This window comes from Anguilla rostrata, chromosome 3 (genome assembly GCF_018555375.3).
Source record: "Anguilla rostrata isolate EN2019 chromosome 3, ASM1855537v3, whole genome shotgun sequence".
Taxonomy (NCBI): Eukaryota; Metazoa; Chordata; class Actinopteri; order Anguilliformes; family Anguillidae; genus Anguilla; species Anguilla rostrata.
The window spans coordinates 57374225-57391524 of record NC_057935.1 but is presented as its reverse complement, the minus strand read 5'-3'; the positions used below and the strand labels follow the sequence as shown (position 1 = coordinate 57391524).

At 50.2% G+C, this 17300-nt stretch overlaps 1 protein-coding gene and 1 long non-coding RNA gene across 6 annotated transcripts in view; one reads left to right on the top strand and one right to left on the bottom strand.

The window, feature by feature from the left end:
- Nucleotides 1-17300, bottom strand: part of LOC135251286 (CUGBP Elav-like family member 5) — a 107527-nt gene that overhangs the window by 22013 nt on the left and 68214 nt on the right. For all 5 annotated transcript variants that reach the window (XM_064328595.1, XM_064328591.1, XM_064328593.1 and 2 more), the window contains exon 3: nt 14326-14374. In XM_064328595.1, the coding sequence (XP_064184665.1) occupies nt 14326-14374 (49 nt within the window). The remainder of the gene's footprint in view (nt 1-14325; nt 14375-17300) is intronic.
- Nucleotides 4891-17300, top strand: part of LOC135251295 (uncharacterized) — a 19665-nt gene continuing 7255 nt past the window's right edge. Inside the window, exon 1 of the long non-coding RNA XR_010329113.1 lies at nt 4891-5044. This is a non-coding gene — a long non-coding RNA (uncharacterized LOC135251295). The remainder of the gene's footprint in view (nt 5045-17300) is intronic.

Here is a 17300-nt window from a genome sequence, read left to right as displayed (position 1 = left end):
AGTGATTGAAGTGAGAGGGAAAGAGAGAGAGGTGAGAGAGAATGGAGTGAGAGAGAAAGAGATCGATGTGAGAAAATAGGATGAGCGAGAGACTGAGGTGAGAAAGAGATTGAGGTGAGACAACTGGGTGAGAAAGAATGGGATGAGAGAAAGAGAGAGAGAGAAAGAGAACAGGGTGAGAGAATGGGATGAGAGAGAGAGAGAGAGAGAGAAAGAGAACAGGGTGAGAGAGAATGGGATGTGAGAGAGAGAACAGGGTGAGAGAGAATGGGATGAGAGAGAACAGGGTGAGAGAGAATGGGATGAGAGAGAAAGAGAGAGAGAAAGAGAACTGGGTGAGAGAATGGGATGAGAGAGAGAAAGAGAGAACAGAGAGAGGTGTACCTGGTGAAAGTGAGAAACTGAGTGAATAATTTGGCTCATGCAGATCAGAGCTGAGGCTTCTCAGGTCTCAGACAGTTACCCTGTCCCACAGAGTGCAGTACACACGCGTACCCGGGGGGGGGGGAACCCTCCCACAGGCGTATTTTCTGGGGTGAGAAGCCAAGCCCCGGTCTACACCGTCCTGCAGGCGATCAGTTTACCGCGGGAAATCGATGAAGGCGCCATGCCCCCCCGCCCCCGCCCTCCCAACACCAGGGCCAATCAGACATTCCGCTCCCCTTGAGCAGTTACGGCTCCCCGTTCTCCCATCACCACGGCGAGGGAGCGGGGTGATGGACAGCTCCGCCGGCCAATCGGGGCTCCCCCGAGAGCATTTGGGACCTCCCACCCACACTATAAATAAAGCCCCCGCCTTGCTGGTTCGGGGACCTGTGAGCCGTCGGCCAGGTTATTTTCCACGGTTACCGGTCGCCATGGGGATCGGCGCGAGCGATTGGGGAGCTCTACACTCCCGCAGATCGACACTCAACACTGCTTATTAACTTCAGAATACTAACAGACCGGTAGAACATTCTCTCTCTCTCTCTCCTTTCTCCCTCTCCCCTCTCTTTTCTTTTCCTCCTGCTTTCTTTCCACCCTGCACCCCCTTTCTCTCTGTCTTTCCCTCCTCCCTGTCTCTCTCTCTCTCTCTCTCTCTCTCCCTCTCTACATATATATATATACACTCTATATATATGCATAATATCAAGGGGAACATCTGTGAATTGTTTAGTTATTAGATCATTACACCCTCATCAGTGTTTAATTACGGTGAACATTACTTCCACAGCTTAATCATTTCCTCCCCCCCCCCCCCCATCTTTTTACGGTCCTAGTCTTACTTTAAGATGAAGCTGAACCCGTCTCGAACCCGTTTCCTAATTCTGCTGTGATAGACGTTTACACGTGTTCCAGGGGGGAGGTGGCGGAACAGAACCAGATGTTCTGGAACGTTGCTCTGTGGAAGGTTCCAGAACGTTGCATGATTTTTGTGCGGTGAAGAAAACTTGCCACGTACAGGAGTGTGTGTGTGTGTGTGTGTCTGTCTGTCTGTCTGTCTGTCTGTGTGTGTGTGTGTTTGCGTGCTCTTGGTGTGTGTGTGTGTGTGTGTGTGTGTGTGTGTGTGTTTGCGTGCTTTTTGTGTGTGTGAGAGTGCATGGCCAGAACTTGCGCACTCAAGTTCAGAAATTAAAATTGAAAAGAAATCTGTCTTCAGTGTGGCGTAGAGACTGAGGTGGGGGGGGGGGGGGTAAGACCACCACCCCTCCTCAGTTCCAGAAGATTCTCACACCACAGTCATTAAACGTGTAACTGTGTGACTGCTGCTACCCTAATGAGTTAATGAAACTCTATAGCATTAAATCCTTTCCTTGCTGGGGGGTGGAGGGGGGCGGTGGGTCTGGTTCTCTCTCTCTCTCTCTCTCTCTCTCTCTCTCTCAGCCCCGTCCTGTGAACTATAAACGGAATCGCAAATGCTACACGAGAAGCACATGCAACTGCTGTACATTTCAAAAAAGGGGGGGGGGGGGTCATATTTAAATATTAATGCTTAGAATTCAAGTGAGAACCCCCAACTCCCCCCCCCTCCCCCTCCACTGCCACCATCCCGCTTTCTCCTACTCCTCCCCCATTTATCCTTTCATCCTCCACTTGCCCAAAATACAGGCTAATCCATTGGAGAGTCCCTGCAGAGAAATGCTTAGCATTAGCATTAATTGCTAGCCCTCATCCTCCTCAGTGTTTTTTTGTGTCAGTTATTTCAGTTATTTTTTCTCTTTTCTTTCTCAGTCCCCCCCAACAAAAATGAGAGGGACTCTGAGCCATCGCTGACAGAGCAGAGGAGGCGTAATTCTCCTTGTGAGGCAAACAGGCTCAATTTCAGGCGAGAAGCCGTTTTCTGGCGTCTTTGAGACTCTCGGTTTCTCAAGGAGCGTGGTTAGATCGGTTTGGGTCCCGTCGTGTCTCCAGGAAACGAGATCTCAGACGAGCCCCCCCCCCCCCCAAGGGTCCTCGAGTGCCCCGGGCTCCCCCTCTGTAGAGACCTCAGATTTTCTCCCAGTTTCCCAGTGCTTCACAGGTGAGGGAAATCTCCCAGTTTCCCAGTGCTTCACGGGTGAGGGAAATTCCCAGTGCTCCAGGTGAGGAATTCCCATTTTCAGTGCTTCACAGGTGAGGGAAATCTCCCAGTTTTCACTTTTAAAAGGTTTCCAGCTTTCCTGCTTTCTTTATTTTTAGTCTTGTCTCTGAGTCGCACCTGTTTTTCTTTCTTTTCGTCATTGCTGTGAACCGGTTGGGTGGAGACGCCGGGTCAGCCAATGGTGTTACCCAATCGCGTTCCCCCCGGCGCACTCCGCTGCTGACCCAGAACCGCCGGTCCACAGCGGCACCGTTCCAACGGCGGCCCAGAACTCCTCCTTAGCCGGACCGCTGCGTCGCCACCGTGGCGATGAATGGCCCGTTGGGGTGGAGGGGGGTGGAGGTGCGAGCAAACAACCCCAATAAGCGTTTTTGTGCGGGATGGGAGAGCAGATGCATCGTGGGTAAGCGATGGGGTTCGGGGGAGGCGGAGCGGCTCCCTGGTCCCCCCGGCGACGCCCCATTCGTCTGCTTTTGAAAGGCGGTCGGGTCGGCCCGTTAGGTGGTGTCACTTCAGCCCGTTCTGCCTGCTTTTCGGGAACAACCCCCCCGCCCCCCGCCCCCGCCCCCCCCCTCGCCCCCGCGAGAGCACGGCGAATCCGCTCGGCCCTCTGCCTGCCGCGGGCCTCGTCCGAAGCCCCGCCGTCCCGTCGCTGGGTAACAGCGGAGCCTGTTATTACCCTTTCGCTTTTAACCACAAATATCGTTTCATTCAGCCCCACCCCCCCACCCTGCTCACAGCGCTCCATTAAACCCCCGCCCCATTACACATAATATTTAGAAAGATAGTGTGCTTAAAAAAACACTCAAACACACACACACGCATACACACACACGCTCTCTCTCTCTCACACACATACATATATGCACACATTCTCTCTCTTGCGCACACACACACACACAATCTCTCTCACATACACATACGCACACACACACACACACAAACGCTCGCTCTCACACACGCACATACACACTCTCACACACTCACATTCACCTCTCTCTCTCACACACTCTCTCTCACTCTTTCTCTCACACGCACACAGTCTCTCCCTCTCTCTCTCTCTCACACACACACACACACACACACCACACACACACTCCTCTCTGCACCAGCCCGCTCCAGTGCCCAAACAGCAGGTCCATTTCTGTGCCTCTCAGTCTCTGTAGTGCATCAGGGCTGAACAAATTTCAGCTAATTATAATGAAATGTGTTCTATGACCATGAAAACCCCTCTACACTGCTCAGCAGGCAAACACCCACTCCCCCAGCTCCCCCCCCCAAAAAAAAGCGAATCATGCTCTCATACAGATTCCATCTCTCTTCGCATTCACTCCCACTTTCTACCCCTCTCTCTTCCCTTCTTTCTCTTTTTCTTTCTCTCTCCACATCCGTCTTTCTTTTCCCTGTTCTCTCTCCTTGTCTCCTTTTCTCTCTCCCACTGTCCTTTCCTCTCTCTCTCTCCCTCCCTTTCTTTTCTTCCACCCCTCTCTCTCTCTCTCGCTCTCTCTCTTCCCCTTCTCCTCCACCCCCCGCCTCTTCTCTCTTCCTCTCTCAGTCTCTCACGCACACATTACGCTTCAGGATGTTGCATAATCCTGGGTCAGAGTGATGTCAGAATGGAAGGTAATATTTGTGCCTGCGTGTGTGTGTGTGTGTGTGTGTGTGTGTATGTATGTATGTGTGTGTGTGTGTGTGTGTGTGTGTGTGTGTGTGTGTATGTATTTATGTGTGTATGTTTGTGTGTGTGTGTGTATGTGTGTGTGTATGTATGTATGTGTGTGTGTGTGTATGTATGTATGTATGTATGTGTGTGTGTGTGTGTGTAAGCAGGCCCCATCGTGTTCCCTCCACCTTCCTCACAGGTCCTTCCCCCTCCAGTAACCCCATCCACCTGAACTCAATCACCCATTCATAAACCTTTTCTTTGCTACATCTTAGGGGTTAATTAAATTAAATTTCAATTATGGGCCCCGGCCCAATCGATACCCCCCCCCCCCCCCCACTCCACCCCCCACCCCTGTCTGCTCCGGCGGACTGTCGTCACGGCGACAAAGGCCCGCTCGGCCACCTGCGGCGCAGGTGCGTCATTTACGGCTCCTCCGCGCCGCCGACGCATCGATTTGACATTTTGTGGCTCAAAGCCCTTTCTGCGGCTTTCTGTTAAACCCCCCGCTGTCTCGAGCGTGGGGGGGGGGGGAGGGGGGGGAGGGGAGGGAGGCCTCTGCGGCAGGAGAAAAGAAGAGAAGAGACGGAGGGTGATTGGGAGGGGGCCTCCTGGGCAGGCCGCTGGGATCGCTCCTGTGAGGCGCGCCGGTGGATCGATTCCTGTGAGTGCGCGCCAGCTGGGATCCGCTTCCTGTGAGTGCGCGCCAGCTGGGATCCGCTTCCTGTGAGTGCGCGCCAGCTGGGATCCGCTTCCTGTGTGTGCGCGCCGGCTGGGATCCACTTCCTGTCCGACAGACGGACCCGGTCTCTCTGCTGAAGGTAACGCGTTTGCGTTGGAGTTTATCTGGGTAGACGGCTCTCTTAACCTAGGGGATCTGTGAACCAATAAACCTCCCTACGCCCTGGAACCTCCACTTACCGCCCCCATCCCTCCCCCTCCCCCCTCACCCCAGTGAGGGTCCACTGCAAGTAGGGCAGGGAGAAATAACCCCCCAAAACACACCTGTACTTCTGTGTGTGTGTGTTCTCTCTAGGGGTTTCGTCATACTTGTTCCTGGTTATGGTTATACACTTTGTTGTACGTCGCTCTGGATAAGAGCGTCTGCCAAATGCCTGTAATGTAATGTAATGTGTGTGTGTGCGTGTGCGTGCGTATGTGTGTGTTATGTTTTCATGTATTACGTGCGGCTGATGACAGACTTGTGTGAAGTGTTTTTCTGGCATGTTTTAATGAGGGATCTGCTTCAGTCATTAGGGCACCAAAGTGGTTTCAATCCCAAATCTCACTCCATCTCTTATTTCACACTCAACCTCAAATTTTCAACTTGCATCCTCTTTCTCTGTCATTCGTGCTCTCTCTCTGTCTCCTCCCTCTCTCATTCGTGCTCTCTCTCTCTCTCCTCCCTCTCTCATTTGTGATCTCTCTCTCTCTTCCCTCTCTCATTCGTGCTCTCTCTCTCTCTCTTCCCTCTCTCATTTGTGCTCTCTCTCTCTCCTCCCTCTCTCATTTGTGCTCTCTCTCTCTCCTCCCTCTCTCATTTGTGCTCTCTCTCTCTCCTCCCTCTCTCATTTGTGCTCTCTCTCTCTCCTCCCTCTCTCATTCGTGCTCTCTCTCTCTCTCTCCCTCCTCTCAGTTGTGATCCTCTCTCTTCCCTCTCTCATTCGTGCTCTCTCTCTCTCTCTCCTCCCTCTCTCATTCGTGCTCTCTCTCTCTCTCCTCCCTCTCTCATTTGTGATCTCTCTCTCTTCCCTCTCTCATTCGTGCTCTCTCTCTCCTCCCTCTCTCATTCGTGCTCTCTCTCTCTCTCCTCCCTCTCTCATTTGTGCTCTCTCTCTCTCTCTCCTCCCTCTCTCATTTGTGCTCTCTCTCTCTCTCTCTCTCTCTCACGGTTGTGGGATCAAAGTTAAGCCATCCTGCCTCTGTTGACAGCGTAGTTTTGTCACACTCTTCCCTCTCTTTCCTTCTCTTTCTCTCTCTTTCCCTCTCGGATGCGTATCTGTGATTAATTCGGCAGCGCGGGGCGCAAACAGGCATCACGGATTCTCAATAAATCATTGCAAATAAAAAGACAAAGAAGGAAGAATTCTTCGCATCGCTTGCGTTGTCTCGTTCCAGCACGTTCTTCGACATCGTTCCTGACACCCCCCAACCTCACCCACCCCCTCCACTCCACCCCACCCCTAACCTCACCAATAAGCGGCCAATTAGGGCATTCGCACTCGTCAGCTGACCTTTCGAGAGGGAACGTGGCCTCATTCGATGGCCCGGCGTAGAGTAACCCGTTGAAAGCCTGCGCAGAAATGCAAATCATATTCTTCATCTCCACAAATATCTGTGTAGTCATCCATCCACCCATCCATCTGTCTCTCTCTCCCCCTCCCTCTCAATAGACAAATGAACAGATTAACATTTATCTTCATAAATTCTGTTTGCTGCAGTATGCCTGTAAATGGTAGCGCTGTTGAACTTGCAAGGTTTTCATGGTCGTACGCATTCTGTTTTTAATTTTTTTTTTTAAATTTTTAATTAAAAGTTCTTCTCTGGGAATAAGCCTTTGTAAGGTGTGAGATCACAAATACGCAATTAGAATGTTCTGAACTGAACATTCTAATGCTGATGTCACAATTACTACCAGTAACTGAAAAAAAAGGGTGTTCTAGAACACTGCCTTTTTAGAATTTTCTAAAAGAATTCCAGAAAAAGAAAAAGAAAAAACCTACTCTCTGTAAGGGTTAAAAGGACTTCATGGCCAGCACCCAGAAGCCTTTGCTCAGGCCAGCACCCAGAAGCCTTTGCTCAGGCTCAGTCTATAAAAGCCGAGGTCCTGACACGCTGGTCCCTGCGGACCCCGCAGAACGCTTCCCGCAAAGTGTCAGCACTCCCCTTGGCGTCCGCGCGAAATGAGCAGATTGATCAAGTTCTCTCAGTCTGGCTGTTTGAATCACCACCCTCGCGCCCCTCCCCCCTCCTCCCTCCCCCCCACACCCCGTACAGCCGTATAATTGGCTAAATAAATCCCTCTCCTTATCCGCCCCGGCTGATGTGTGTGGTTTAGTCCTCCAGCGCAAAATGGCTTCCGTCCCTAATGAGGTTCTGAGGGTGAGCCAAAGCCCCGTCCCCCCCCCTCCCCCCCATCCGCCCCCCCCCCACACCCCCCAACACCCCCCCCCCCCCCACCCCCCGCCATTCGCACCATAAAATGTGCTGAGCTTCCCCCGAAACGTGCTGTATAAATGAAACTCATTATCACCGCAAACAGTGGGTTATGGGATCAGTGCCCCAGAGAGCCGTTCCGCGGGCTCTGTGGCACCCGATCCCTCATACCAGGGCGCGCGTTACATGATTACGATCATGCTGCCAGTCTGGAGACCAGCAATTTCAATACATAATCCTGAGGTGATGAAATTGTGTCATTTTTTTAAATTTATTTTTTTAAATGAAGGTCATAATTTTGTGGTACTGGGTGCTCAGATCTAGAGGGGCGTGTATGTGTGTAGCCTGTATAGCACTTTTTTAAATTTTTCTTTTTTAGAAAACTGTCACAAAGACACATAGGGAAACCGTGGCGTGAAAAGAGTCCCCCGATGGGAAGAAACCTCGGGAGGAACCGGCTCCGGAGGGAGAGCCCGCCCTCCGCTCGCCGGTCGGCCCGGCGGGAGGTAGCGGTGGAACGGCTGTAACAGAAACGTAATAAATCTGCAGACTGGAGAGCAGCCAGCGCCGCGTTAAACCCAGACTTGAGCACGGGAGACCGGGCCTCCGCCTCTGCTCCACCGCCTGCCAGAGAGGTCCACACGCCGGCAAGCTAGAGCAGAGAGAGATGTTCTCACAGCAGAACCGAAGAAATACTCTGCTCTTCCTCCATCTGCCCCCCCTGCCTCCTTCCTTCCTTCCTTCCTTCCTTCCCTCCTTCCCTCTTTCCTTCCTGCTCTGATATTTAAGATGTGCGTCTGCACAGGACGCCTGGGAGTTTTTGTGAAGCAGTGCTTTGATCTTGCACATTCAGAGAAGGTGCGTTTGTTGTTTGTTGTTGTTGTTGTTGTTGTTGTTGTTGTGGTCTAAAGATAGAAACAACGGGACACTATTTAATGCTAAACTTCTGTCCTACTGGAGGGAGGGGTTTAGCGTTCGATATTCCCTGCTGTGGTTCGGCTGTCTTTTTTTTTTTTTTTGTACTGCAATGTCACCTGGGAATTGTAGTCATTAAGAGAAAATGTTTGCTTCTGTATCCATCTGGTTGGTATATTTGCCAACTTTTACATACCATTTACATTGCATCCATTATACAGCTGGATATATGCTGAAGCAATACAGGTTAAGTACCTTGCTCAAGGGTACAACGGCAGTGTCCCACCCGGGAATCAAACTTGCAACCTTCAGGCCTTCATAATTCTGTTAAAGGTGTGAAATTCTTATTTTTCACACATTTAGAAAAAATTTCCTCCTCCTCTTCCCTTGCATGACCCTTACAATGGGCATGTTACCCCCGAGTTACGGGTTCAAATCCCAGGGAGGGAGAGAGAGAGAGAGGGAGAGAGAGAGATAGGACAACCAGGAATTATCTCGGCACACAACCAGCTGTATAAACAGGCCTTGGTGTGACGATGTTAAATCTGAGCTGTGTGCTGTGGCTCACCCTGGAAAAATATGAGGCCATCGGTCAAGTCCAGTTAGATGATGTAAAACGAGATAATTACACAGATTCCCAAGATCCCTCCAGCCTTTGCGAACTCTCCACCTGGCAGGAGAGAGTTCTCACAAGGTCTTGATTTATCGACTCTTTGTGGAAAGAGGTCCTTGCTGTACTGCACTTTACAATTAAGCATGTTGCACTTGAATCTTAGCAGAGCTGTAAATGAACGCTGAGATTTATTTGTGGAAATAAAGCCGTGCAGGTACGGCACCGGAAGATTAACCCCCCCCCTCCCCCCCAGGGTAATTGTTTCGCTGGACTTACGAAGCAGTGATCTTATAACTACGTTGATTTACAAAATGGCCACTGTTTCCCCGCCCAGTGTGACCCCTTGAGCTCCATGTTCCGTTGAGATGCCTTTTTAACTTTCACAAACGAGTCCTGGTTCCCGAATCACTTTGGCTTACAGGTGTGTGGGCCGGGCCTTGGGTTAGTCCTCCCCAATTTTTACTCGCCAAATTGGAACCAGCAAACGGTGCCTGTCAAGCGTACACTGAGGACCCAGAAAGGCCTGCACCTGTGCCAGGTGAGCTGCAGCTGAAATGCGTGCTCTGATTGGTTATATTATATAGTAAAATTATACATGCGGCTTCTCCACATATTGTTTCTCAGTGCTTTGCATTATGATTGGAAAACATTTGTTTGGTCAGAATAATCATATTGTGCCAGAGGCGGTAATGAAAAGGAGATGGATGGTGCAGATATATATTTCATTCATCTATTTTTCCATCTCCTCATTTCAACAAGGAACGAGGGAAGAGAGGGAGGAGAACTTTTAATGTGATTGATTTTTTTTTTTTTTTTTTTTTTTTTTTTTTGTTGTTGCAAGAATCATTATATTGTAGCAGAGATATTGACGTGCGAGGCACTAGATATTGATAAATGGGGGTTATGCACCTCTTTCTACAAGGAGCCAAGCGAGAACAGAGAATTCGTAAGCGTGGAGTTTAGTCTGGAATGGTAAAAGGAAATCTTTAATCGAATTTTACTGGATTATAAAGGAACGTTAACTTCTGTGAGGGCGTTCTCAGATCCCGAGAATCCAGAAGCGTTTAGCGAAACGCTGCCTTCTGGAGGAGGTCTCTTAAAGACCGCCTCCACGGGAAAAGTAAGAGTGATAATGTAGAGAGTGGCCGGTTAAGAAATGGCTCTTCTTCGATTCCTCTTTCAGAATCGCTCACTCTTTTGTCACTTGTTTATTAAAAAGGCTAAAGGCCTTTGTTGCAAACACAATGGAGCAAAGCACTATGGGATTGCTGTCTCTGTGACTCAAAAATGGGGGGTGTTGACTGCTTATAATGGTGGTTCATTAGTATTGATGTAGTGAAAGGAACTATCCAGTAATGAGAGCTTGGTTAGCTGTTATAATTGTTTATTAGCATTAATAATGTATTTGCATTCGAGTGAAGGCCCTAGTTTCAAATGAACTAACCGCTAATGAGAGCTTAGTTAGCTGGCTAACGATCACGGCACTGTGACTGTGACTCTATGTTTTTTAGTCAGGAACAAAGGCAGCATCTGTTCATGTCGTATATACACACACACACGCGTGCTGTATACCTGTCATTCAGATACTAATGACTGCGCACAGCTGCGTCCCTGTGGTACATCAAACCTGCCTTTGAAAAGCACGTTGTGTTGGAATGTGGATTGTGTTAGGCATTGGGTAAGCCTGTCTGTCTGTCTCTGTCTGCCTGCCTGCCTGCATGTCTGCCTGTCTGTCTGTGACTGCTTGTCTGTCTGTCTATCTCTCTGCCTGTCTAAAAATAGAAGTGCATTATCATAACTGTGTATTTTCAGTTCCTTGGATGTGATGATGCCAAGCGTGAGGTCACACAGGTGTATTGGGATGGACCACTGTGTGTAAGTGTAGTATAATGGGTAAAGAACCAGTCTTTTAACCTGAAGGTCACGGGTTCGAATCCTAGTGTAGGACACTGCCGTAGTTCCCTTGAGCAAGGCCCTTAACCTGCATTGCTTCAGTGTATATCCAGCTGTATGAATGTATGCAGTGTAAATGCTGTGTAAAAAGCTGTGTAAGTCGCTCTGGATAAGAGCGTCTGCTAAATGCCTATAATGTAATTTAATGTAACCCCTTATTGTGATGCTAACAATGATGGCATTCTCTGACCCATGGCCTGTTCTACTGTTATGGACAGTGAGTTTAAATACAAATCCCATCTGCCCATGCAAAAAAAAAAAAAAAGAGAGAAAAGAGAATAGAAACGTCCATTCAGGGAATCTCGGAATAAGTGTTTTCAGGAAACCCCATATATGCGTTTCCATTTTTATCTTTAAATTGAATCTCCTTATATTGATATTATATTCAACCTGCCTCTCGGAAAGTGCTCAGGGGATCCGTGCGCCCTAAAGGCATCCAGTTCAGTGTGTAGCAGCGCTTCCGCTGCCGTTTCTGCTCCTTTACGAAAGGAACGGGCTTCTCCCGAATTTAAGGGGTCGCTGTGGCCCTGTCCAGGCCGGGCTGTGGTGTTGTGTAGGGAAGGATGGGATCACAGGTAGGGGGGGTTTTTCAGGTGAAATCGCTGCACTGCCTGAGCTGAACTCATGTCCGTGAAAACTGGGACGCTCGCATTGTGACTCTCTAGTTCCGCCTCTTATTTTTAGTTCACGCACACAAGACGCCTCACTTCCTCTCGGCACACACACAAACAGCTGCTTTCCGAATCCTCTGCCTCTGTGCGTGTGACGCTCAACCCGAACACCGCCTGCGATACACGCCCTGCACACAGAAACGGAGAGAAGCTACTCACAGAGTGCTGAAACGGAAAAGAAAAAAAAGACTATCATGAAAAATAAATAGACGATAAAATAGCTTAACGTGCAAATACACCCTTGTGTCCCCTTCCTCCGTACGAAGGCACTTCAGACTAATACCCTCCACTGTACATATTTTACGGGATCATGCCAGTGGAAGGTGCACATATTAAGAGCATCACTCAGGCCGAGCACGGCCCTGGGCGCGGCCTCTGTGATCGCGCGTTTCCACGGTAACGCTTCGTCTTAAATTACGAAAACGAAACCGTAAACTGAGCACCAGGTCGTTTAGTTTTAACACAAGCAGAGAGAGGCGGAGGTCCATTAGTGTTACAGTACTGAGCGTGTGTGTGTGTGTGTGTGTGTGTGTGTGTGTGTGTGTGTGTGTGTGTGTGTGTGTGTGTGTGTGTGTGTGTGTGTGTGTGTGTGTGTGTGTGTGTGTGTGTGTGTGTGTGTGTGTGTGTGTGTGTGTGTGTGTGTGTGTGTGTGTGTGTGTGTGTGTGTGTGTGTGTGTGTGTGTGACAAAGAGACTGAACGTTTGTACTTGTGTGTGTTTGTGTGCCTTATTACAGGATTATAACTGTTTATTACTCATGCAGTAATAAGTGGCTTATTGCAGGAATATAGCAGTTTATTACTTACGCAGTAATAAGTGCCTTATTACATGATTATAACTGTTTATTACTTGCGTAGTGACGAGGAAAGGTTGCAGATTAATATCTGAGCATTCACATGGCTGTTGTGGGGATACGGGGGAATGGGCCTTGAGTTTGCGTCAGTAGCTGCTGACAGACCATAAACATTTAAATAGTAAATGAGAGAGTTTACTCTGAGGGGGGGGGGGGGTGGGGGGGGGGTCGGGACGAAGCTGATTTATACCCGGTTAAACTGACGTGGACGCAGGACGTGGAAGGATTCATTACGTTCATAGAAAGAAAGAAAGAAACAGCGATGAATGTTGGCGGTGTGTGATGTAATACGCGGTGATGGCGGGTCCGTGTGAGAACCCTACTGTCGTCCCGTACCTTTCAATTAGCGGGTGACTTAAAAAAAAAACAAAAAAAAACAACCCCTAAATACCCCAGCGCCCTGACCTCTGGTGGACTTAACGAGATTAACGGAGTAATTAGGACCGGGGCTGGGGAGGCCCCGCCCCCTCTGCTCCCCCTGCGGACCCCGGGGGGTGGGGGCAGGGGGGGGGTCGGTCCCTGGCGTCCCGGTGGCGGCTGGCGGAAATGTAATTAGGAGCCCGGCGCTGGGCTCCATAAGGCCCTCTGACGAGACCGCGAACTCGGGGGGGGGGGGGGGGGAGAGGGAAGAGGAGAGAGAGAGAGAGAGGGAGGGCCAGGCACAGAGGGAGAGATTGAAAAAGGGAAGGAAAAAGACTGTGAACACACAGCCACACACGCACGCACGCACGCACACACACACACACACACTCTCACACACACATACACACACACACACACACACACTCACTCACACACGAACACAGAACACAGACGGAGAGAGGGCGGCCAGAGAAAGACAGGGGCTGCAGAGGACCGAAGGGCTCCCAGCCACGCACCCTGCTGGTTTAGGGACCGGTTGCCAGGCAACACAGACTCCTCCACCCCCACCCTCCCCCCCACCTCTCCATTCCTCCATGGAACTCTTATCTCTTATATTCACGTTCTCTCACGCCGAACGGTCTCGTGCATGCAACAGAGGCAGTGCGCTCGAGCCAGGAGGGTTGGGGGGGTAGCAGCTTTTTGTTGGGGTGGGGGATGTGAGGGGGGGGAGGGAGGGTGGGGGGGTGGTTGGGGGCAATTTAGAGGATGGGGGAGGATGGGGGTGGTTGGGGGCAATTTAGAGGATGGGGGGGGAGGATGGGGGTGGTTGGGGGCAATTTACAGGATGGGGGGGGGGGGTGGGGGGTGGTTGGGGGCAGTTTAGAGGATTGGGGGGGTGGTGGTTTTGAGTGGGCGGCTCCTGTTCCAGGATCCTGGCTAATGACTTTTTAATTAGCACCCGGGCGGTAGCGCGCTTGGCCGGGGTGTTTGCAGAGGGGGCTGCAGGCGTCCCAGTCCGCCAGCCTCCGTCCGTGCTTCTAATTAAGAAGCGCACAGCCTCCCACACAGGCCGCCGCGGCCTGGTGTTCTGCTGGGTGGAGAGAACTCTGACTCTGTGTATGAGCCTTTAAAGTTGTCCACCCGCATGTTCACTTGTCGATACCTTGTCTGGATAAAACCCCCCGCGGGGTGGGGGGGTGGGGGGGGGCAGTGCGCTCTACCGTGAAGCGCCCGCTCCTACGGTCACGGGTCAAAAAAAGCGTGCGGTCAATCAAAAAAACAAAACAAAACAAAACACAAAAAAAGCTAAAAAGAAACCAAATGCATCATTTGCTGCTGTTATTGACCCGGGTCATAAAAAAAGAAGCAAAGAAATGATTTTTCTGGGAGAGTCAGTTCAAGGGTCAATACCTCCAGCATCCGTCAGACAGGAACGGTATCGGGAAGAGAGAACGAGGGAGAGGGCGGGAGTGGGAGAAAGAGAGGGAAGGAGGGAGGGAGGGAGAGAGATCATGAAGGGGAGCGAGAGATAGAGGGAGGGAGAGAGGGAGGGTGAAGCACGGAGAAAAAAGAAAACTACCTCCACGACTCTCGCTGTCCGCAGGTTTCACCTGGATCGGCCGTGTCATCTGCAATGAGAGAGAGAGAGAGAGAAAGAGAGGCGGAGGGAGGGAGAGAGAGAGAGAGAGCGGGAAAGCGAGAGCGAGAGAGAGACAGATAGAGAGGGAAGGAGAGAGAGAGCGAGCGAGAGCGAGAGCCAGAGAGAGGGAGAGAGAGAGAGATAGAGAGGGAGAGGGAGAGAGAAATTAGGTCAGTCCAGGTTTGTGCAAATGGCAAACACCTCCATCTCGGAGTCACCAGCTGCACACACAGACCGCACGCGTCACACATCTGTCTCGCTGACCCGCCCCGGGCCCGCTCCAAAAACTCTCACGCATTTCTGCTAAATGAGCAGCGCTGGCTTCTCAGGGGCCTAAACTGGGAAATGGGCCCTGTGTGGAAGGGGAACGAGGCAGAACCGGAATATTTTTAAACGGAATGTGCGCCGTGCCGACCCCCGTGCTGCGATCGGCGTTCCGAGTCGTCGCGCCGCCCCGCGCGGTCACATGGGCACGTGTGACGGCTCCCCGGACACCCGGGAAAATGGCGGAATGGATGCCGCCCGTCCGCCCTGATCACGGCAGCGGATCCGAGATCAAAGAGAGGCTGCCCCTCAGGCTGCGCAGGAGGAGCACCAATCAGCTGCCAGAAAACAAATGAAACTGTCCCGCCCAGCCCAAACCGGCCCAGCTCAGCCACACCCAGCCCCGCCTAGTCCAGCCCAGCGAAACCAGGAAGTGAGGGAGAGAGTTTCTCATCTCCATAAAAACTACCCTCTCAGAAAAAAAGGCTCCTCTCTGTTTCCACAGAGGAACCCTGTGTAGTTCACGGGTTCCCTGTCAGGCAGAACGGTTAAATCTGGGAGCTTTTCACCCCCACGGTGGCCTGTTCCACAAAGAACTGAGACGGGTTCCTCTTACGCAGGCACGTCTGAGAGCCCTTTTTTACGGACAGCGCAGTCACGAACCTGTGAACGTGTGACCCTCGCACTGTAAGGGACGCTCCGCACGTCGAGGCCCTGGCCTGACGTCGGCACCGCCGGCGTTCTGCGCACGCGATTCAGCACTGAAAGGCTGTTTCTCAGCGCTCGCTGGGCTGAGCTCTTGCTGTCAGTGTTGGGAGAGACGGTCGTTTCCGGCACCACAGAAACGAGGTGCGAATTTGCTTCACCCGCTTGATGCTGGCGAAGGTTTATTTCGCCAGATGCTCTGCTGTTGCCTCTGTCCTCTCTGAACTGTTTTTTTTTTTTGCAGTTCCTGTTTGCTTCTCGGGGTGATTGGCTGTTATTTGCTTTCGCTCACAAAAAAGAAAAAGAAAAAGAAAAAAGGTGACACTTTCAGTCAAATCGACCTTCTAGTCTAGATCCTTAGTAGTTATTTGAGTTTTGTTTCAGTTTTCGTCTTGGGGATTGCTTCTAAAAAAATCATTTGAGGTGGATTGGCATCGTACGCGTTTACCTTTTTCAGTGTGTTTGTTTGTGTGCATGAGTGTGTGCGTGTGTGTGTGTTCAAACTACAGTATATAACTACACACACACACACAGAAATGTATATTACTTAGAGTATTTCTCTAGGCTTCTCGTGCTTCTGGAGAATTGCTTTCATAGCAGCCCAGCAGGCTGGTATTTCACGAGGAAATTAAAATCTGCGGTGATTTGCAGTGGGAGGTTACCGAAACACGCGATGCAATCGCATCTCCCTCCAAGACATCTGCGGCCAGGGGTAAGCACCTCTTCACTACGGTTTAACTACCGGGTCCCACCCCAGTTTCAATTCTGAAAAATTATTAAGAGCAATTCAATATCAACTGTGTATTTTTTTTTTTTAAACCCTTCAGCTCCATAGCCAAGCTACAAAAAAAAAAAAAACCAACACGATAGGGTCAGATTTAAAGACAGGGCACTCATATACAATTGGAGTGCATCCATGTAGAAATGCATGATGGGATTTTTAAAGCGTCGTAATAAAACACTGATGTGAGAGGTGGGTGGGGGGTGGGGGGGTGAGAGGGTCGACAGGGGCTCACCTTGAGAAGGAGAAGAATAAACCACAGGTGTAAAACTCCCTAAATGCCCCCCCCCCCCCCCCACGGTGCAGGGTGATGGCTGGTTTGGGGAGCAGTTACAGGGGTGAAACAGCATATATGTGTGTGTGTTTACAGCCTGAGATTTACAGACTCAGTCTGCCGTTGTCGCCAGTGTCCTGGTGACTTAAGTGGCCCTTCGTTTTAACTGGCCGGTTGGTCCACCTGTAATGGCTCAGGCTGAGCTGTGATTGGTGGATACCTGTCACAGGGTGCCGTGGGTCACTGGGCTCCCCGAAGGCGCACCGTTGCATCTTACCAAAGATGGCCGACGCTTTGCTTTTCCCCGAGAGTTTCCACTGCTTAGCATAATTTTCGTAGAACAGAAAGCGCTCCCCTTCAAACCATATATGTCCAATAGCCTTTTAACCCTGTGCTCCATCATATTAAAATGTTACACATTTGAATACAAGCTTGTACCAATATTCATTTCTGTTCTCATAATGATCATAACTGAGAAAAGGTCAGTTGTTTCGGCTCTGCACTGTTTATTATTTATTGTCACATAATGTCATTTCTATTTGTTATTTTATATATAATTGCCGTTATGTTGTGCTTTGGCAATATGAACATTGATTTTGTTTAGCCAGTTAAGTGCATATAATTCAATTGCATTGAACTGAGAGAGAGAGAGAGAGAGATATGTATAATTCTATGTTATGAATAGCATGTGCTGATTAGTTATCTATGGTCCTGTTCATGTATTATATTGCTGGATGCTTTGGTAATATTTGCAAATGTCTTTCCTGCCAATAAAACATTCTGAATTAGAATTTTAATGAGACAGAGGGCGAGGGAGATGGAGTGTGTGTGCATATGCGTGCCTTTGTGTGTGTGTGTGTGTGTGTGTGTGTGTGTGTGTGTGTGTAAGCA